This window comes from Solea solea, chromosome 4, assembly GCF_958295425.1.
Source record: "Solea solea chromosome 4, fSolSol10.1, whole genome shotgun sequence".
Lineage (NCBI taxonomy): Eukaryota > Metazoa > Chordata > Actinopteri > Pleuronectiformes > Soleidae > Solea > Solea solea.
The window spans coordinates 7,173,697-7,196,357 of NC_081137.1; the positions used below are offsets into that span (position 1 = coordinate 7,173,697).

At 38.8% G+C, this 22,661-nt stretch overlaps 1 protein-coding gene across 3 annotated transcripts; it reads right to left on the reverse strand.

Moving 5' to 3' along the window:
• Window positions 1-1,133: 1,133 nt before the first annotated feature.
• Window positions 1,134-22,660, reverse strand: thoc2 (THO complex 2). 3 transcript variants are annotated; one of them, XM_058626775.1, is made up of 39 exons: window positions 22,391-22,660; window positions 20,212-20,267; window positions 19,726-19,817; window positions 19,498-19,549; window positions 19,310-19,380; window positions 17,476-17,597; window positions 17,050-17,183; window positions 16,603-16,763; window positions 16,331-16,423; window positions 15,838-15,993; window positions 15,191-15,363; window positions 14,813-15,008; window positions 14,691-14,726; window positions 14,454-14,584; window positions 13,876-13,977; window positions 13,177-13,261; window positions 12,741-12,834; window positions 12,547-12,627; window positions 12,160-12,256; window positions 11,788-11,905; window positions 11,510-11,689; window positions 11,173-11,337; window positions 10,665-10,940; window positions 9,924-10,065; window positions 9,505-9,662; window positions 9,145-9,273; window positions 8,903-9,034; window positions 8,618-8,802; window positions 7,881-8,056; window positions 7,591-7,693; window positions 7,028-7,413; window positions 6,802-6,860; window positions 5,209-5,244; window positions 3,645-3,776; window positions 3,479-3,545; window positions 3,217-3,362; window positions 2,949-3,025; window positions 2,090-2,146; window positions 1,134-1,996 (listed from the first exon to the last, which is right to left on the reverse strand). In XM_058626775.1, the coding sequence occupies exons 1-38, from the start codon at window positions 22,453-22,455 to the stop codon at window positions 2,119-2,121; spliced, it is 4,692 nt and encodes a 1,563-aa protein (XP_058482758.1). In that variant the 5' UTR covers window positions 22,456-22,660; the 3' UTR covers window positions 1,134-1,996; window positions 2,090-2,118. The 3 variants fall into 3 exon arrangements, with proteins under 3 accessions (XP_058482758.1, XP_058482757.1, XP_058482756.1); XM_058626774.1 differs by having other exon boundaries at window positions 1,134-1,993; window positions 19,726-19,820; XM_058626773.1 differs by having other exon boundaries at window positions 19,726-19,820.
• Window position 22,661: the final 1 nt, after the last annotated feature.

Sequence of the window (22,661 nt, forward strand, 5' to 3'; positions counted from 1 at the left end):
AACGCGAAAAGCATGAGAACGTTGAAGTGTAACAGGCAGCTGAGCTTCAGACCCGTGTTCCTCCACCACAAACCCCGCCCATCGCTGACGTCACTGAGCGCGAGCAACTCTTGATGCGTTCAGCGTACAATCTATGAAGAGGAAATATCAGCCTCCAAGGTGGAAATCGTCAGTATTTATGTTCAAAGTTGAAGAATTTGTACTTTTATGACAGTGCACTTTTAAGTTTATCTGATTGGTTTTGTTTGGAAGAGAATTATTTGTGTTTTATTTAATATGAAATATGAACAAGGATGCATTGTCAACTTCAGATTTGAAGAAAAAAAAAGAAGAAAAAAAGGTGAAAACTGAGAGTATACCCACTTCTCCAGTGACCACTACACGACTGAGTAAAATGTAAAAGTACTAAAATAAAAGTAACTTGTCGTTGCCTCAAACATGACACCGGCGTTGAGTGTGACCGGCTGATGATTGGCTGTTCTGCCTTAAGTGCCGCCTCTCTTGGTGTGTTAGATTTATTGTTCAGCTCGTGCTGAGGAGGCGTGAACTAGCTGGTTCATAGTTCACACACTACAGAGTTTTGACTTATTTTCCATCAATGTCAGTCACTTTTGGACATATGGAAGCCCGAAGTTGTAAATATTGATAATAAAATATGACACATTATTTAATTATCATATCAACAAGCTGTGTTAAATACCTATGTGTAATAATTGAGACAATTGTTCAAACCCAATTAAGCGTTATTTTTCAGATACAATTCTTATTTTATTAGTCATGTTTGTTCCAATTTTATTAAGTCCGTTTTTATTTGTTAATTTTTTTTTAATTAATTACTGTATATTATTGATGGTAAAGTGTCTGATTCACACATTTCATTTAATGAGTCTTGCCTATTATAAGAGATGGGGATTGTTTTTGGGGCATCGTCAGAAGGTAATTACCAACATTAAATGGGGAAATACTTGGGTGATCTCCTAACCACCAACCAAAAGATTTAAATAAACATTTATGTCTGCATGAGTAATATCAAATACAGTTGGTTTCCTGAGAAACTTGCCCGATACTGGTGTAAAAACCTGTTTCTGCAGCTGTTCAGTGAAAAGAAGGAAAATAAAGGTAATGAGACAATATCAAAGTCACACACTAGGAAAACTATTATTTATTGGTTTTTGGTTTTTTTTAAAAAAAGCTTACACTCATTGAGTACAGCAGATAAAATCTCCAAAAGTCATTTAAACAGTTGCATTTGGAGTACAGAGTGTGTGTGTGTGTGTGTTTGTTTTTTTGGTCTGTTTTTTTTTTTTTTTCTTCAACTCTACATGAGAAGGTTGAACAGGCTTTTTATAAATTATGTAAAAACCAGATCGACACAAAATCACGAAAAGGACTGTAAGTGACATCTATAAAGGAAAACAAAACAAAACAAAAAAGAAATAACATGTGAATTTCATGTTACCCTCTTTATTATTGTACATAATATACAAACTGGTCCTTTGTATAATTTTCCTCACTTGTGCCTGCTGTCTCACTCAGATTAAAAGGTGGAGATAAATAAATATTTATCTGCGTGTCTCAAAAGAATATGAGGTAAGTGAGTATGGAAAGCATGTTAACTCCAATAAAACAAGCAAAGACCAAAGCCTGACAACATATACCAAAAAAAAAAAAATTACAAAATTTCAAGCATAAGATAATTGAATCTATGACCAGATCCCTTCCAGACATTTCATACATAGCCACGTTTCCAATTAGAGAAAAATATCCATGAACAGAGCAACATATTGAGCCCATATTGAATAATAAGAAAAAGAAAAAGACAAAATATTCATTGTAGCTGATTAACTGTGTACTGAGGTGGAAAGTAACTATTTTAAGTAACGACAGATAACAACACAAGGGCAGGGAGTTTACAGAAAAACAGGCAGAAATGAGAGTCTGAGTTAACGTAGTACAGCTGATGTTGGCAGATAAAAGCACAGCTTCTCCAGTTCTGCTGTGAAACAGAGAGAGAAAGTCCATCAAACACTGGCCCTGATTCTGTTTTTAATCAAAGAGCTGAAAAAAAATCTATAAAAAGGTATCTTACCTTAACAGATTAGATTTATCGAGTGCACATTATCTGTGCTTGTCAGACGATTTATGGGTGAGATTGTTAAGGGAAAAGGTGAATAATCAAAGACTGAAAATAACTGAAAACTACATGATTAACATGTTTTGGTGTTGGAAGAGACATCTTTAAGCATCTATGCTCTTCTAAATACAAGGGTTTATTTACAGGAATAGTAAAGTAATATTAATAGTTGCAAACATTGCCAGTGTGTAATTAAACGCCTGCAGTTGCTCTTTCAAATGAAGTTACGAGAGCACATGATCGGGTTGCGTTTGTGTCAGAAGGGATTATGGCTACAGGCAGAAATGAGTGCATTGCGTTCACATACAGTGTAAGAAACGGGTTCTTCTGTTGCTTTCACAAGTTGCTGCAGAATTACTGGATTCCTTAACATATTTGACTAAGAAACAACAACAAAAAAAAAGATCAGCGTTGTTTCCCCTCAATGCATGTTTTGAACTGCTTTTTACACTGTTGGTCTAATGGATAAAGGTGGAAGAAGAGCACAACAAGCGAGTCTTGTTGGTTGGCTTTTTGATGCAGTAAACAGTTGAGACTCGAGACAGAGGGCAAAACTAATTTAATGTCGTGAGCAGCTGATCACATGTTGAAACAGTAGTACGCAAGAGTTAAGATACTTAAAAAAGGTTTTACAGCCAATTAACAACATGGGGCCTTAAAACAGGTAAGCGTGACAAAATTGGTTTGCGTTTCAAACTGGCAGGCAAAAGCAAAAAGACTCCAAACCTTCTTTATAATATATTCAAAAGTTCACACTAAAAAAAAACACCACATCCTTAATTATGGATTTGGTGTTTTCCATGTTTAAGGATATTGCTTTTTCTCTTCCTTTCCTCCACTGCTTTCCCTCTTCTCCTTCTTCTCAGATTTCTCTTTATCATGTCTGGACTCCTGCAACACAAAATCACAATGTAGTATGTTATTCATTGTAAAAAAGAAAAAAAAAAAAGAGATATTAAACATTAATGTTTTAAAAGACAGAGTTCTTTAGTTGAGGGACAAGAAGATTACATGATCATGAACTTAAGGTCTTGTGCTCTGCCAGAAGAGTGTAAAACTGGTAAAGGACGAGCTGAACTGACCTTTTTGCCACCAGAAGACGTTCGCTCAGGTTTCACAGACACAGTCTTTTCCTTACTGGAAGATTTGGATCTTTTGCTCTTCTCCTTTTCACCTGAAAGTGGCGAGTCACAGGAAGGACTTGTGCTCTTGCTGTTTTTTGAGGAATCTGAGATGACAAGATTTTGTTTGACTTTTAACAACGCCTTCCTTTTTTTTTTTTTTTTAAATCACTGGTTCACATCACATCAATGGTTACTCCATAATTGTAAGGATCAAACTTACTGGTTCCATTCTCATCCTTTCTACGTTTGGACTCTTGGCTTGTGTCACGGTCACTGACTATATGATCCTAGCAGAAACACATGACATTACCATGTTAGCAACATTTACACTTACAAATAAATAAATAAATAAATCACAAAATGCATCAGCCTTGTAAAATACTGACTCGTTTCCTTTCTTTCCGATCCTTTTCTTCCTTCTTCTCTTTAGATCGGCCCCGTGCGTTCTCTGAATCTTTCTTCTCCGTCTCCCTCTCTCTGCTCTTGGATCGGTCTACTGAATTGTAGGTGATGTGATGCTGCAAAGAGATTTATATATGAACAGAACAAAACAAATAGAAAAGATTTTAGTGTCGTTGGTAGTCGGTTTACATTGTTAAACCAAGGTATGGAATTACAAGTAAATGACCATCATAGCGCCAAAACAGGGATAGTCGACACACTGAAACATGTAATGGTGTTTTCACCTGGAGGAAGGAGCTGGGAAACACTATGTTGCAGAAACACTGATGATCAAACAAAATTCCCTTTTCCCCACTGCTACTGAAGGATTAAATAAACAAAAAAATTATAATAATTATATTATAAATGTTTAATATGGTGACATAAATTGTTAATTAGTGGTAGAAGAGGTCATCGTCCCTCTGTAAGGCCAGGGATTGGGTACCAGTGTCCACTAGTCTACATACCGATGTGTCCCTGTGCAAGACACTTGAGCCTAAATTGTTCCTAGCTGCTGTGCAGACACTGTGTGAATGTGTATGATAGAAACAAAGCTCCACACAGATTTTCTGTGTGAATGTGACGCAGTGACTATCAAATAGCCCTTTTGCGTGAAATGTCCATCCGTGTTACTGATGAAGGATGAGTGGCGACATAACAGCATTCTCAGTCTTCTTCATAAACCACTGTTGTGACATTAGCAGAAAACACAAAAGACTTCAACATGGCCAGGTTTCAGTAAAGAAAGTACAGTGTACTGATACTGATCAGAACCATCAACCATCAAAATTTGAAACCGATGCTATAGACCAGCATCCAAGTTGCATGCACTTGGATTCTTGGATTTTATCAGGACTGTAGAAGCAGTCGAAAAAGGACAGGTTTTTCTCCAAGTTCCTAAATATTCCGAAAAAAATTTAAATAAAAAACTGAACGAAAAGACAGGTAAAAAGTAGAAATTGTACATTCTTAGGAAAACTAGTCTTAAAAGTGGATTGTGGGGAGATGTTATCACAAAAATGGCAGCTGATTTTCATACAGAGATGATGATATAACAAAAGGTGAACTGTGCAGAGATGATACAAACACATACGTAGATGGACAAAATCGAAGGAATTCATCAAATTACGTAAGCTGATAAAGATTGATTTCAATTTTTCGGTTTGTCTTTTTTTTTTTTTTTAACTCCAATGATTCAATATGGTGACAGAAAACCAGAAAAGGTGATTGACTATTTGGTATCCAAGCTACACCATAAATAAAATAAATTCATGTCTCAATTCTCAGTCATGAGGAATTCTGTCGAACACTATCTGACATACACACAACACATAACAGCAGACATGATAAGGATTAACAACGTCATGTTTTTTTAGTTAATTCTGTTGCCCCCAAAAGGACACACGTGTAATTATTGTAAAATAAATTGTTGTCCTTATTACAAAGTTTGACAAAACAAGCTTTCAATATTTTTAACACCTAAACAAAGAAAAGAGAGCAAGTTCAAACCTTGGATGTGGGCTCCTTGGGTTCGTTGCTATTGTCCTGTAGGGATGAATGGAGATGACAGATGAGCTGGGAGGGGGTGGGGTTGGGAGGAGGGTTGTCAGACAGCAGCAATAGAGAGTCGGAAGAATTGGGTGGGAGGTCGGGGAGTCTGGGCTGGCCGGACCAACAGCATACGTCTCCCTTTACATCCGACCTTCTAGGACTAAGGCTTTGACAAGGTTATTACATAAAGGAGAGTTCATCGTCTCAACATCTGGAATGTCAATACTAAATATAGAAAGACCCTGAGCATATATGAAGTAACTGCTACTCTTATGACTACAGACATGTCTGCAATTTCAGGCAGCATTTTATAGAATTTCTACAGTGCAGCTGGTGTTCAGTACATCTAAAGTGCAAGTGCTGTATATATAATGAAAGTGTGTCTGCATGTGTGTGTGTGTGTGTGTGTGTGTGTGAAACAAATCCCTCAGATCTCAATGTGCTTGACTGCATCCCTACATAAGTAACTGTTGCTGTCACTTACAGTTCAGGAATGGGTTAGACACATGGAGCCTATTTCTCTGGCGGAAGAGTAAAATTAAGACCTATCACAAGCTTCCAGTGGGGTTGTGGCAACACTCCAGACGCTTCAGGCTTCGCCTCTCTTTCCGCCTCTCTTTCCGCCTCTCTTTCTCTCTCTCGCTCTTTGAAGGGGCAGGTTTAATTTCCTCTGCTTTTTTGGCTGATTCAAAACTGTGACATTCGTTTTCTCCTTCCATCTCGGTTGCTGGTGGCTTTGATTTTCCCGCTGAATGCTTTGCGAGGAGGTAGTGCGACTGATGCCGATGGACGGTAGCCGTGTCAGCAGGGCAGAAGGGGCCAGCAGGACAGACTTGGCACGCATCGTGTGACGTGAAGACTGCATGCAGGCTCGTTAAGCAGGTGGCGTTCGCGGCAGGACCGATAACTCCGCTATCGCAGACGAGTAACTTCTACGCTGCTTTGCTGGATACCATTCGACTCCACACTGGATCCAGGTACGTCGGGGGGGGGGGGGAATTCACCACTTTAACCAGGCAAACTTCTCAGCTCTCAAAAAATGGGGGGGACGAAAAATCTTCATTTCAAGAAGTAAAGCATTGCTCTTGATGGTGAAAAATAACTTTGCCATTGAAAAAGGTAACAGCTCTGGATCTGGAAAGCCATTTTACTTTGAGGGAATATTATTCTCAAAAAAAAAGGACCAAAGAAAATCAAAAATCAAATAATCCACAAGGAATATCGAAGTGCAAAAAATCTTCTTTCTTCACAAGGCACACAGACTGCTTTCATGAATAGGAAAATAGATAAATATTTCAATATGAAAATACTCAATATATACAACATTCTCTTGGCTAAGTCTTTGGGGAGTTTTCTCCCATTTCTGCAAAATATTACGCTGATGTCCATGGAATGATTTCCAAATCCAAAAGATTCGATGAGCACTTCCATATGCCACGCCTGCATGTAACTCTCCTTGGTGATCTTCAAGGCTGCTGGAATGTGCAACGGCAGGGAATGCTCCGGCAGATAGAGAAGAAACGGGCACAGCCTTCCTCAAGCCATACTAACCTTAAGTGTCGAGGAGTGGGATGGAGAAGCGTGACTCTCGAGCTTTCGTCTTTTGTGTTCTGTGGAAAAGGAAAAAGGGGGACAAAGAGTACATTTATGAATTTTGAATAGCATAATGTCTATAGTTTATATTGATTACATCCATCCTTTTTGTATTGGCAGATAAGGACAGAGACAAAACTGGAAAAAACCTGATGTGAAAAAGAGAACCAGTGAGGCTCCTTACCCCTCTCAGACTCGGCTGACTCCGCTCTGGGAATTGTTGACTTGATGGATCCGGCCACTGTACTCCTGTCTCCCTTCTCCTTGCTCTTGGACTCCTTGATGGCATCGCGCTCCCTGGATGGCTCCATCGGCTCCCCATTGCCGGCTTTGGCCTTGTCATCTTTGCTGCTCTTCTCCTCGACCTTTGCTTTCTCCCTGTCTGCCTTGGGGGTCTTCTCCTTACCCTCACGTACCACCCGCTCATCTTTTCCAGCCCTCTCGTCTCTTTGCTTCTCCCGACGGTTGTCACCCTTGGCCTCAGGGGTGCTGCCTGGCGTCTTTTCCTTTTTCTCTTTTTTTTCTTTCCCACTCTTCTCTTTGTCGTCCCGTTCTTTACTGGCTTTGGTGCTGCAAAGGAAATGAAGATTTCCTTTCAAAATGATCCATTCAAAGGTGTTTTGTATTCCTTCTGAGCTATTACAAGATTTGCAGCCAATACGACAAGAGATGTCAACAAAATGTCACTGCTCATAGTACACAAGTTGTTTTTAGCTTCAGTGTTAGAGCAGCTCTTTATAGACCTACCTGTTGAGAGCACCGTTCCCGTTGCTGGTGGTGACTTTGGCTGCTGCACTGTTGGCTTTATTCACTGGCTTCGTGGTCCCCTGAGATTTGTCCTTTCCCCGATCTACAAAAACAAAATAAATAAATATCTTTTCATCAGCTGTACACAACAACTCTGAAACACAATGATTTGGTAATGAAATGAATAAAATTACAAGCTAATATTCCAGGATGCTTAATTATTAATGAAACAAAATAAATTAAACAGTGCATTTCAAACAGCAATGTAATGAATAAGTCTCATCACTCACCACCATCCTCTGACGTCCCCTCCTCAGTTTTGCTCGTGCTGGCGGCAGGCTTGCCCATGTTGCCGGGGCCATTCTGTTGACTGGCAGGGGTGGCACTGCGTGCTGGCTGCTCCTTGTCGTGAAATTCATTCTCAGGGACCATGTGCACCTTCTGGCTTTTCAACCGACCTGAATAACTGTAAGACGCATGAAAGGGTTTGCACGTGGCAGAGACAGAAATCACACTCAATACGCAAGGATTAGAGCGCCGTCAATATGGAATTTCCCTGCAAATACAGACTCCTATTTAGCTATAATGATCATGATCAAAAGACAGCCTATGCTTTAATAATGACTGAAAAGCAACAGCACTGCAATGCACACTTGAGATTTACAATGGCTGCACAATATTATCATATATGCCAATTCATTATGCATGCGTTTTCAAAAATATCAAAAGTGGATTAAGGGTATAACAACCTCTTAAATCCAATAGGAATATTGGAAAAAAATAGCGTGTGTAGATGACATTTCAAGCAAAATATGTGATTAAAACACTAAAATGTTGTCGTCACGGGTCTTTACAATCTTAAACAACCTTTCTGATAATACGCTGGATTACAGAAACCGTATACCTGTAGAGAAGGTGTACGCATGTATGTTTTCATTGCCAATAAATCAATGTTATTGTGAGATGTCATAAAATAAGTTAAGTTTATGCTCCACATAGAGCTGAACAGCACACAATGCTGTGTTACCCCATTGCCAAGGCATAGAGATCGGGTCTCTTGTCCTTCTCCTCGAGGCAGATCTTGTGGACGCGGCATTCAAGCGCTTGACCCAAGTTCAGAACCTTGGGGTAGCAGGGGAGGATCTTGGTCAGCACGATGAGAATATTTCGGATGTGCGTGTAATCTCCGGTCTCCAGGCAGTGAACAGAAGCCTGGAAGTAACGGACCCAGATAACAGGGGTATATATAAATACATAGTCATTAAATAAACAGAGTTTTTGTGAGAAACAATATTTGAGATGGTGTTCTCACTTTAGTCAGCATGTAGTGCCATTTGTGCACCACATGCCGGAAGTTCACATAGTCGAGCTGATCTGCTTTGTTTCCTCCATCAAAGCCTGATGATCTGAAGATAGTCAGGAAGCCTGGGTAATTCACACATTCCTATGACCATATAAGAAGATATTTGTTAATTCAGAGATCATCTTGGGTCTAAAAATGTAACATATAAATATATCCTGCATTAGAGGGCCGAGAATGGTATAACAGGATACCTTTTCATAGATTGCGCGGTCGCTGTGCCAACGGGTCACCGTCTCCAGCATGCAGCAGAGGAAACGTCCGTAGCGGTGAGACTCATTCTCCGTACAGCTGGCCACGGTGTATATGATAGCAGAGAAAACCTGGAGAGTAACACAGTAGTTTTTGCTTACATAACAGAAGGGAAAGAGCTATAAAGTCTGCATGATTTTTGACAATATGAATCTGTGGTCTCTCAGATGCAGGTCAATGGACCTCTATTTCTTATTTAGTGTTATTTAAACATTTGTATATATTAGACCCATTATATTCATTCTGTTCTCATAATGTACCAGTTAACTGTAAGAGGATTGCAGTGTGTACAGGAGTCTTACCCTGTCATAGCACAAAAGAGTGCAGAAGTTGGGCGTCTTTTGCTGATGGACCAGTTCGACAAAGCGGGCGCAGTAAACAGCATCGATGGAAGAGAAGATGCAGCGTGGGAACAAACAGAGCTGCAGGAACTTTGTAATGGTCTCATTCTTTGTGGATTCTGTCAATAAGCATTTGAAGATGTGTTAGTGAGACACAGGTACTGGTACTGTGATCATGAAAAGTCTTGGATCAGCATTTTCTAGATGCCACAACTACATTGTCTTGACTGTATCGAAATTAAACTTTTTTTTAAACACAGACAGATTATTGCTTTGAATATTTAACCTCTTGTGGAATACTGATTTATTTAAGTGGGTTTAGGTAGAAATTAAAATTGATGCATCAATAGTGTCACTGGCATTAACATTAGAACACTTACTGGCCAACAACCAGTTGTCCTTCTCCAGTTTGAGGCGGTACAGAACCCTTTGTACATGTTCCAACTGTTTTTTCTCTTCCTCCTGCAGTTTCTCCTGCAGGGCAGTACAGCGTTCCTTCTCCTTCTTTTTCTTATTCATGGGCTGTAATGGAAGAACACCAAAGCAATGTTGACAAACAATTCAACTTATAACAATTTATGCCTGTTACAATTTATAACTTATAATAGTAAAATAATCCTGTACCATGACTATCACTACTTTCAGAGTTACAATGATGTCCAGGGGCTGTATGTGGAAAATAATGAGAGTTCTCTATAAATTCTGCTTGCTAATCAAATCTCTGGAAAATGTTTTGAGTGAGCTCACGTGAAAACACAGCAGGAGAAGCTCATGCCTCCAGCATGTTCAAGCCAGGCACAACCAACTTCCCTGGATTTTGAAGAGATTCTCCTGCTATGAACCTCCCACTGTGACAGCAAACTCCACACACTCTCCAGCCCCAGTCATATGAATATTATCCAGAGCTAATGTCAGAAAACACCTTTGAATTTGCTACTTTTCACATTGTTTGCTTTTTAATTATAGCACCTTGAGGTACCGTGACTCTATGTGACACAAATGCTTCAGTGAAGTCAGTCATCATCTACCGCTTTATCCTCCACCAGAGGGTCCCGTGGGGTGCTTCAGTGAAGTGCTAAATATAAATAACATGGGGCAACAATTGTGGATAAACTACTCACTATCTCTTGGTTGTCTTCGATGGCTTTGATCTGGACTTTCAGTTTGTTGACCTCACGTTCATAGGCAGAATGAGGCACAGCCAGGTCGTACATGGTGAGGGACCAGAAGGTGGCATAGAACTGAGGGCGGAGATCATCCCAGACCCTGGTAGAATGGAGAGACATCACGGCCTCGTGCACTGGAGTCATCACCTGTTCACAGGCTGCAACATACTTATGCACCTTCTGCTGCTGCCGGTTACCTTTCTCTGCTTTCTTCAGCTCATCGTACTTGGACTGTGAGAAAAAAAAAAAAAAAATTATTGTGAATTCTGGGTACAGAACGCTCTGACATTCTTAAAAAAAAAAAGATGCTAAATGATTAGAATGGGTTTTACAATTGATTTTGAACCCATCACACCACTATAAATACTATATTATACTTGGAGTAAACCTGATCATTGTGTTTACGATATAGACTAGATTCTCCCAATAACAGACGTGATGCATTGTAAATCTGTGTACTCACCAAAATCTGATGGGCATACATTGGCCGAGACAGGAAAAACGCAGCATCATGTGGAGCGTGGAACTGGTTACAGAGGATGTCAATAGAGGGAACACGCTTGATGTAGTCCTCTGTGCTGAGGTTGGAGGCCAGAAAGCCACCAAACTGCACCAATGTGTCATGACACTGTAGGAGGACAAATAATTACCCAAAAGCAATAACAATAATCAAAAGACCAAACTGTAATATTTATGTTTCAGATCTTTTAAGAGAGACATGTGTTGGCAAATTAGCGGTTCACTTCATTGCTAAAAAAACCAAGAGATTGATAAGAGCTTTTTAATTCAGAGGTCCGTACCTGATCGTAGAGATGGCCAACAAGTTTGAGGTGCTTTTCTCCACCTTCTAAGAAAACCACACCGTTCCGTTGCTGGGCCATGAGTAGACACAGTGGTAAGGCCAGTTCGTGGTCCAGTAGGGCATCCTTCAGACGCTGTGATGACTTCTTAGTGTTCCTGATCTGGCCAAAATAGCCACCCTATTCAATGCCACAACAGCAAAAAGGTAAGCGCTGGTCCACATAATACATATTTTGCTCACAAGACTATTTAATAATCATTACTTCAAACTTTATACCTCAGCTTTAAGTTGCTCCCCTCCGGTCATGGCCTCTAACTGCTCTGAGGTCATCTCATCTGTGATCTCTATGCCAGCCATTTTCTGCACAACCTCTTTTAGGATAAGCAGGTCAAAACTGCAGGGAGAGGAGGGACACAAGAAAAAAAAAACAGCCATTAAAATATGATTCAAGCAGTTTGATCTGATGTCCAGGTATTGATACTATTATTACCTTAAAAGGTACAGAACGTTCTGTTATAGTGTATAGATACAACATTGACCGAAAGACAGGAATATCCGAGTAATAAGAATCAAATCTCTGGTTGTGTGTACTCAAATTGGCATGTAGTGCAAACCAGTCATTCCATGTTGTCTATTGGAGCTACATACCTCTTGCCTGCTTTTAGCTGGTTAGTGACGTACTGAAGAAGGCCAGCCAATTCAATTGGGTATTTTCTGAACACAGCTCCACACAGACTTGCCAGACCTTGGTTGAAAACAGACAAATATTAAAACATCATACTATGGATATTAATGATGAACTGCTAGCTGGTTAATTGCTGTTAAGAATTTAACCAAATAAGAATATAATGAATTCATTGATTGATGTGGGTTTCATTAAATCAGTCATTTGTGTAATCAACATTACATTCAGTGTATGTATAACTTCTACCAAAATAAGTCAAAATACATGGAAACAATTGTGAAATTCTTCTAGCTGTTTCTGTTCTTGCAGAGAACAGCAACATGACAGTAAAGTGACGTGTAAAGACGTACTCTGGAGCCATGAGGAGATGGTAGTGTCATCGTGTTTCATCTTCTCCTTCTCTGGATTGGCTAGAGCTTCGATTATGCAATCTGAACACGGAGTTAAGTGTAACAACAGGGAAAAGGAGAAGAAGCTCAGCTGGCACCTAAAACGCACACTACGCACTACACACACGTACTAATAAATAAACTGTTTAGGATACAAGCCAAGACATCATAGTTGAGGGATGTGAGGTATTTCAATGAGTCCACCACTGGAACAATGAGGTTGTCGTACCACTGGATCTGAGAGAGCATCTGCAATTCAACAGAAAAGACAGAGATACATTATCACCAGCTTCAAAAGCTGAATATACAACAGATGGACCTGATGCCAAACACATGCTTCCAATAAATGGTCAAACAAATTTGCTACAGTCGTCTTTGTGGTTTAGGTGTAACTTTATATAAAATGTAGTGCACATTTTGCAAGAGGACTTTTAAAAAACTGATGAAAGTGTTGGGATACTAGCATACGCCATAGCACCTTTCTTGGGTTAAATGTCATGTTTATTTTCCATCAAAGAAATCTGGAATCTTGGTAGTTTGTTGATATAATTCAAAACAGAAATTATTTAAATTAGAGCAAAATACACTTACATAATCAAAGAGGATGGTAGGATTGCTATGGCTCAGCTTGCCAATCTGTCTTCCAGATTGTTTCACATTCTCTTTGGTCAATCGCCTGTGCAGGGCAGGAGATTAGCAGATTAAACACAAGACAAGATCATGCAAAGACTTAACACTTCTTCAAGCTTTACACAGTTCACATATTTTAATGTGGAATCAATTCCACGATGCAATGTTTATCACAGAAACATTTTAGGATCTTCAACCAAACACATTTGCATTCAACTGTCAAAAAAGTTTTCTTTTTGCTGATGCAGACATTTTGAAAACAAACCAAAAAAAAAATTAGAGGAGATATTGGAGATATTACCTGTTGAAACAGTCTTACATTTATTATGGACTATTGTTTAAGACCAGTAGGGGGATTTTTTTAAATGACCTTGGTGTTCTGAAAGATGTGTGTGTGGTGGGTTGGGGCTAATTGTCTTGTCCAAAACATTTGAGCCTCTCTGCTATCTCACTTACCTTGGGAAATATTAAGGTTTTGTGAAAGGGAAACATTGACCAGTGTGTTTCCAAAACAACACACAAAAGTGAAGGTTTTATACAGGTTTATTGCATTCCATCAAGTTTACTCTATCTTGTAATATTCTGTAGTAAAGAACAGGTCTAAACTAAAATGAGCACCAGGTAAATAACCACATACGCAATAGTAGGCATGCGACTTACTTCATAATGTATCTGGCCCTTTCCACAGTCTGAGCTTTGACTTTAACCAGAAGTGGATGACTGGAATATGTCTCGTTCTTCCATTGTCCATACAACCGGTACCTGAGGAAATAGGACAGAAAAGGCACAATTCAACAGACATTTTCACCAAGTGAAAAGTGCTAAATAAAAGGTTTATTACTATCTTAAGAGCAGGAATTTCTACCTGATTCTTCACTTTAAACTGTAAAATAAAATGAACTGCACACTGAACTGAAACTCAAATATTTGGGTGGTACTCTTTGGACACTTAAGGACAAGACCAAAATTCTGGGAATACAGTTTAATTGTCAACAAAGCTTTATGATCTTCAATGACTGAGGGAACTGTATCAAGTTTTAAACTGACACAGACAAAACAAAAGTAAAACAAGACCATTTGGAGTGTGCCGAGTCAATGCTCCTCAGCATTGTGGCAAAATGTGATAAAAGCGAAATCCTTTTAATGCCATCCTGGAACCCTCAGCACTGTTTGGGGGTTTGCCGCTTAACTGTTCAATTACAGAGTGACAAAAAGAGGTCAGTGTGAGTGTATCTTACCTGTGCTGGTAAGGAAACAGTTTGAAGAGACCCCACAATTCCTCAGACATGCAAGCATTGCACTCCATGAGGGAGAGTGAAGGGAGTAGCACCTGGTCTGCAATGCACAGGAAACAACTCAGTAGTATTTCCTGTAAAGAAAACACAATTAATATCCGATCCACACAGTTAAGATGGAATATTAGTTAAAGCAAAACTGAATGTTAAATATAAACATAAATATTATTTTATTCTTACCTTTTCTTTGACATCTGACCTGGCATCATTTTGGTACTAGGGAAACAAAATAAACCAAGGATGAGCATGATTTTAGACTTAGGATGTTATGGGATAGTTGTTTGCAGGCTACCATGTTGTACCTCTTTCATGAATCCCTTGCCCAGGCGCACAATTTTGGCAAAGAGGATAGGGTCATGGGAGAGGTGAGGTCCCAGGTAGCAGAGCATACTGAATGTGTCCCTGCGAAGGTCCTCAAAGCTCTCTGCAAGCCTAGGGGCTTGCTTGTTCCTTAGTGGGCGGAGTACACATCCCCTAGCTCCTTTTGGGACACCAGCTCTGTGAAGAAATTGAACAGTGTTTCAAATCCTGCACTTTTTCCCATTTTCGCCACTCATTTTTCATTATTGTGTGGCATTCATGAGTAATGTTGGCATCAAGAGGTCAAATAGAATTAAAAAAAAATGTTTTGGTCACTCCATGCATGGCGGACACAAAGTAAAAATTAAATAAATAGGCACCTTCTGTAAAGAGGTTCCACAGTTAGGTGCAGAAGCTGGCATAGTGCCAGTGCAATTGCCCTGTGAGATGTAGCATAGAAGGAAGGCATCTGGTCCATAATACTCTGGGCGTGTTGCCAGTCTCCAATTCTGAGTAGTGCTTCCAAAAGACCAAGCTTCTGGTTATCAGGTGGCTGTGGGAACAAAAAAGTGCAAGAACTTAGTGTCAATTAATTAATTAATATGCCAAAATAACAGTAAATGCAAAGCAGACAGAGCGAAAACTAAGCACAGAGGCCATCATTCAAAGTGATGAACTTAGTCAATTACAATATATTATTTTAAGATCATCTTTGAAAGCTTAAAATAAACTGTAGTTATTCACAGTAAATAATAAATAAACCAGCACCACAGACAAATGGGACATAAACATTTAAGCACAAATCAAGGCAAATTTATTTATATAGCACATTTCAAAGATTTCACAGGTTATCTAATTTGGTGAGAATTTTCTTTTAATATTATTTGTGTCTTTTTTTGGTTACTCTGTGTTAATCTTCAGGCAATTCGGAATTAACAAGCAGCAATTCCATACACACGGAGAGCATTTGACAAGAACACACATTTACTTGCACCATAGTTACACAATATGACAAACACTTTGATACCTTCTCATTTTTGTCCTCTTCCTTCTCTTTCTCCTTTTCTTTGTCTTCACTCTTTTCTGAGGGCAACACAACCATGACCAACTTGCGGGCAATCTGCTTCGCGTCTGAGATGACTCCTTTGTGTTCTTCTATGATGGTAGCATCCACGGGCATAAGCTGGATTGACACAAAGCCAAAACAGGAGCTAAGCTTTTAAACTAAGAACAATTTGCACACAATTAATTTTTAATGGAAGTAATGTGACAGTAATGTTTATGTAATCCAAAATGTCTGGTAGTATAATCGGAACTAGGTTCAGGTTTGCAGATCTTATAGTGTATTTGAACAAATGACTGATATACTGAAGAGCTAAATAAATCAACATGTATTTTAATATACAAAACAACAATTTGGACATCAGCCAAGTTTCATAAGTAGAATAATATTAATATTATTATTATCAATAATAATAATAATAATAAAAATAATAATAAGAAGAATTCCTTTCTCTTACATGCACATATAGATCCTCCAGCTCTATCAAGTTGTGGTGAAGCAGAGCAGCAGCAATGTGGTAAAGGGACTTAGGGGTTTCCTCATTGGGCTCCTGAGGATACACAAGAAATAAAGAAATTAGTCAACAACCAAACAGAAAATACATTGTACTGCCTTCCGTCATTTAAGATATTGGGTTTTCTTAAGACCAGAAGCAGCTGTAAACACAAAAAAAACAACTGCAAACTGAAACCATTTTAATTCAACAAGGAGCAGACTCAATGTCCTCACCTGATAAAATTTGAACTTAAAGCCCAAGATGTGGCACAATGTGAGGGGCTCACACATGTAGGACTTGATGAGAGATAGGAAGAACTCATCTTGATCAGATCGACTCTGATACACCTCCAGGATTATGTCCAAAACACGATTAGGATCCAAGTTGAAACATCCTGCAAGATGGGGAAGAAAAAATAAGCAGGCAACAAAACACAGTTGAAAACAAAAACCTTCCCATAGTGTAAAAAAATGTTGTTGAATTTGATGTGGTTTGTGCCAGAGGTTTATTGCCAGGTAAAGCTTTCACAAAATGAGGAATTGATTTTTGTGAAACTCAAGGTAATACAACAAATTTCTCTGTATCCATTATTATCAAAACACAAAGAACACCAAGACCATAGCCCCAAAAATATCAGCAACATGTTAATCGCATTGAACCTGAAAAAACATGTTTAGTACCTATGAGGGACTTGATGTTTTCGAGGACAGAATGGCTGGTGATGTTGCCTGAGAGGTCTTGGCCAAGCTCTGTGATAAGTTTGGCATAGCCTTCATTCTCTTCCCTTAGCAAGTTAAACTTCTGTTGCTTGTAACTGAGAAGAAAGGAAAAAAGGTTAATGTTTATTATGAAACATGGATAAATGTGTAATGAAATACACCTCATACTTTTGCGACTTAAAAACCCTTTTCTAACACAGGAAACATCAGCTTTTTTTCCATCTAGTCACTAATCACATGGTAGCTGAATGGTGAATGACACATTTAATCTGAATCTTAGAGGGTAGTGGTAGTGTCTTGTTCTGTCCTTGAATATCTAGTGAGACACTAACAGCTCGCTATGTGCACAAACACTGATTACACATATCAGTGTTCATCTCTACTTACAAGAGTTTAGTCTTGATTTTTACAATCTTCTGATTGAACTGAAGGGCTTGTTTTATGAGTCCAAGAGATTCAAGGGTTTCTGGATCCAACCTCTCCTTCAGGATAGCATCTGGAATAAAAAACTGAAATAGAAAAATGAACATGTTAATTTGTTTTGATAGAAGTTTGCTACAGACCAAGGCATCAATATCAACAACATATCTATACCGCCAAAAGTGTTATATAAATTCTAACACGTGAATCGGATTGGGATAACCCGCAACCACTGAAGGGCTCAATTCAAATGGTGCATTTGACATTAAGTCCATCAAAGTGTTTGATTTTGACCACACCAATGTCAGATTGTTATTGTAAGTATCTAAGAACATTATGGTTAGGAGTTAGCATGGAACAGACATCTTGCTCAAGACGAAACCTTACAGGTGATGAGTTGTTGCAAGATAACAATAGAATTGTGAATGTGAATTATAGAGCTATCTAGGGAAGAATGAAGTTAATAATCAGTTAAAATGAGTCAAAGTGGAGGAACAAATTCATCGGCCACACTTTAAGCTTTAACAGTCAACCTTCAGAGGGCAGGAATATGCTGACTCTGTGACTAGTTGTGATACAAATGGATAAAAATCCATTATCACTGTACACTGCACCTTTCAGGCTATCATGTTTGCAGTAGCCATTTTGGCCAGACTGCCAAATATATGAAGAAATCCTGCACCACATCCAATTACAAGGACAGAAAGAACCACTGAAGATCATACAGTAGCAATCTAACAAAAGCATTCTCCTGTTGAACATTTGGACACAGAAAAAATGGGTCGAAAAGAAAAGATTTAAAAATGACCAACATGTAAAGTAAGACAGAAAAACACAGTTTGGGATTACAAAATTAGTTCAGCCTTTGTATTCACTTTTCCAGAAGAGCACAATAATCGTCGATCCCACCCAGGGGTCGCTGATAACAGAGAATTCTATGTCATTGCCGGATATTTTTCTACCATGACGAAAAAATCTGAAGGCTGTCCATCATTTTGTTGATTGAACACAGAGGTTGATCTACCGTAACTTCAAATAATTCACACACAACACCGTAAACAGTGGCGCGGGCAGCCGTGATCCTGTACAATTAAATATGATCCTGTTGGTGTCGTGCCTCTCCGGATCGGGAAATCCCACATTGAGGGGCAGTCAGCGTGTTTGCGTTTAGACAGCGAATACGCTACTTTAGAAAAACGATGGCGTCATATTCCCAGCTCTCTCATGCGCTGTCATTCATTGTCTTGCGTTTGGAGATTGTTTGACAGTTTTAGCAACTACTGTCAGTGGTAAGTATCTAAAGTCAGCCTTAAAAGACGCTAAATATCACTAGAATATGTCCTGTCTTTAGAGATTTCACACATGAAAAAAGTGTTGAATCGTAAAATAAAGAGGATAAAACAAAACCTATTTTTAATTGAATAAACAAAACAGATCAGTGATTTGTTCTAGGGGTGTGCGATATATACTGTATATATACTGTATCTTAACTGTTGTTTTAACGATGTGTGAAATCACAATATCAAGTACGTCGAAATCATTTTGCAAGGACTAATCAAAACACTCCTTTTTGAGAGGCCACACATTCACTGCATGATCGAGGCTTCAAGGACAGACTGTGGCGCATGCGCATTGACAACACATGCCGTGTTTTAATCTAAATTAAAATGATGGATAAAAATAGACTGATGGATTTTCTTTACAACCCTTTCTCAAAATGACGGACAGCCAAAAGGTCTAGTGCAACCACTGATCCCACCAGTTATAATAATGTATGTCAATTAAGAAATATTATTCTTACCAAACACGCTCCGACCAGCTGTGTGTAATTATCACGCTTGTTTTTCTCTTCCAGTGCACCAGTTTCCAAATCTGCATTAAAGTTGAAAAAAGATTGAACATATGACATACATACACATATGACTTAAATTACATAATTTAAACAGTTAATAACATTTCATACCCAACAATGAAAATAAAAATATTTACCTAGTATACTGAACACATCTGCTAAAATTGATGGCATGTCATCTCGGAGTTCCTGAAAGCAAAATGAACGATCATACAATTACGAAAATGATAAATCACATATGTGAGACAGAAAGAATGTTCTGTATTTTCTGTGCCAAGTCCTGGAATACTTTAATGGAAACAATGAACAGACACAGAACAGGTATGTTAAGCTCTCAAATAAAGTTTTTAAAAAAGCACTTGTACCATCATGTCCCCAAGGACGCTGGCTACATGGTCCAACTTCAGGTTCCCTCGTACAACTTGCCAGCAGAGCTCATATAAGGCAGCTTGTACATCTGCTGGAGTAAAGAGACGAGACAAAAGACACACATCATCTAAATCTGAACTATGTATTTAACAAAGACACCATCATCACTAACTTAAGCCTTGAATGTAAATATGCGTCTGTGTGACCTTTATCTTTGCCCGTCATGATGTTTAAAATGGTTAGATAATTTCCATACATTACAAACAAATGAATGGGAACATTTCTATTGAATTGATACATTTTCTATGTGACTTCAGATAACTTTCTATAACCATATAAATGTCCTCTTGGATTTAAATATTTTTTCTTGCATAGCTAAACAAAACTACCAAAATTGCCAAGATAGATGTGCGCGCACTGGTACAAAGGGGAAGACTAATAAAAATAGCAAATATGAACTTGAAACATAAATTGAAACATACCTTTAACCTCACTCCCATGATCTGTTTTCTCTGTACGTTCCTTGCAGAGTTGTACACTATGAAGATTTGGGGAAAAAAATGATCAATTGCAGTAAACAGTCTGCTTGACATCTACTACACACATTTTGTAATATATTCCTACCCAAAAATAATGCCCATTTTAATACAATAAGGTATCAACAGTCAACTTGGTGCTTTCCACATATAATCAGATCACTGAGGACAGATGTTAAAACCAGGTCTGCATAAAGCCTTTGAATTTATTAAATCAAGAACAAGAAAGGCTGTCTGATCTGACACCTTGGATCCCTTTACACCTGGCATTAAAATGCATTTTATGTGATCAGATGGCGATCGGACAGCACTTCACAACATGCATTCACAAATGGTATTAACATGTGTCTCTGGTGTCCACATCAAGATCCGATCGCTATCTGAACATGGTCACGCCCCTTATGTCACCTCCACCTTTTCTTCTGCAAAGATTTCCAGCAGCAGGCTACAGCATCACATCCTGTGTGCTGCCATATCAACAACAACAATGTTAGCCGCATGTGAAGGTGCACGATTGTACAAGCTCCTATGCTTTTCGAAGCAGGGGAAGAACACGTCTTTGACTAGCAGAAAACCAACGCTTTCATGTTAGCAGTGCTCGGAGCCACCAACGTGTTTCTACTCTCGTAGTTGTTGTGGGTGGAGTAAAGACGCAATGAAGATACATCGGAGGCGCTTAGCATTTACAACTCTGTTGTAAATGACCAAACTGGAGCCACACAGAGTGACTGAAAATGTGATGGGCCCATATTTATAAAATTAGAACACTCCATACTCAAGTCCAAAACATTCCCTGCTCCACTCATATACCTGCCACTCCCCTCCTTTCCAAAAAGTGCAGGACCCTAACGCCAATCATTGTTTTTCTCTGAATTTTAATCTCCAGCTCTAAATGCAGTTCAAAAAAACAAAAGGAATATAAATACATCACTAACACTGATGTACGAACTAATCTCCTGAGACATGTTTTCAAGTTGCTAGCTGCAAAGGTGCTCTTCACTACAATGGTTGCAGTCTTATGTTCTGGACATATATTATTATGTACAGTATACTCTACATTTCACTGCCTTTCTTAGTTTAACATACTATGCCTAAACTGCAGCTGACACCATGGATGAGCTCTTTCTATCTCCTGCCTGTACGTGATACTGCTGCAAACGAAATAATATGCAATATTTTGACCTTTAACAATGATACAGGTAGTACCACTGTTCTGTCCCCACTACTGATTTCCAGATGTTGACTGAACAGCCTCCTTTACCCCTGTCGCCGTTAGGATTAGAGCATTTCACACTGGTTTTAAAATGAAGGCACATGTATTGTAAAATTAACCTCTAACCATCTACCTGATCTACTTAATTCAAGCTCAAGTTAGCTTGCAAAATATATAGTGATTAGTTAGGGCGTTAACATGTTACGACACATGTTGTAAGCTAGTTGATTCCATTTAAAGTACAAAAACACAACATTCAAATGACCAAATCCTTAAACGTTAAAATGTAACTTCATACTGCTCCCACAGCAACGTAACGATGTCGACAATGCTCACTAAACCAGTTAGCCTAGCTAACACTTTAGCTAACTTCCCATGTTACTTAAGATTTTTCTGAATTACTTATATACAGTAATTAATAACTGCAAGTATTAGCTTTTAAACAAAGTATTATTAACTCGAACGTTGGCACAAAACAACTAGTCAACTAATACGACATATAGTGAGATATAGAGATAAAGAGTGAGCTACAAGGACGCTAGTTAGCTTAGCTCTGATATCCATCGTGTTTACAAATGATAGTAAAAAGGGACAATGCTACATTTGTAGCATAGAGCTAACGTTAGCAACTTATAACGCAGGCGTTCAGATAAATGTAATAAATGAGCCGCAATCACATAACAAATAACAAATCTATGATTTTTTCAGATTTTCTTTTCACCAACAGTGTTAATTAACGGCTCTTAAACTATTTTAAGCTTGCTAAGGTTAGCGCTTATGTTAGCCCCTGCGGATACTTGACAGACTGGCCTTAGTCTTAATTGCCGATAACAATTTCATTTTTTCTTTCAACCATCAGTGAGCAATTAGTGAAGCGCCATAATACGATATAGAATAATCAATTATACTCACAATTCGTGTTTTCCCGATTTGTCCCAGTTTTTGAACCATTCACCGGGGATGATGAGTGTCGCCATCTTCCATACACACAGCCCGGATGACTAGTTCATCATGGCACACACAGGGTCAAATGTGGTGGTGGACGGTTAACCGCCGTTGCTAGTTTAGCTTAGCTTATCTTAGCTTAGCGTTGCGACGCACGGTGGGAGGCTAAACAGCGTTACCGAAGGCTTTGTTAAATAGGGGACTTTTTGTTCCGACTGTGGCACTCCCGCGCCAAGAT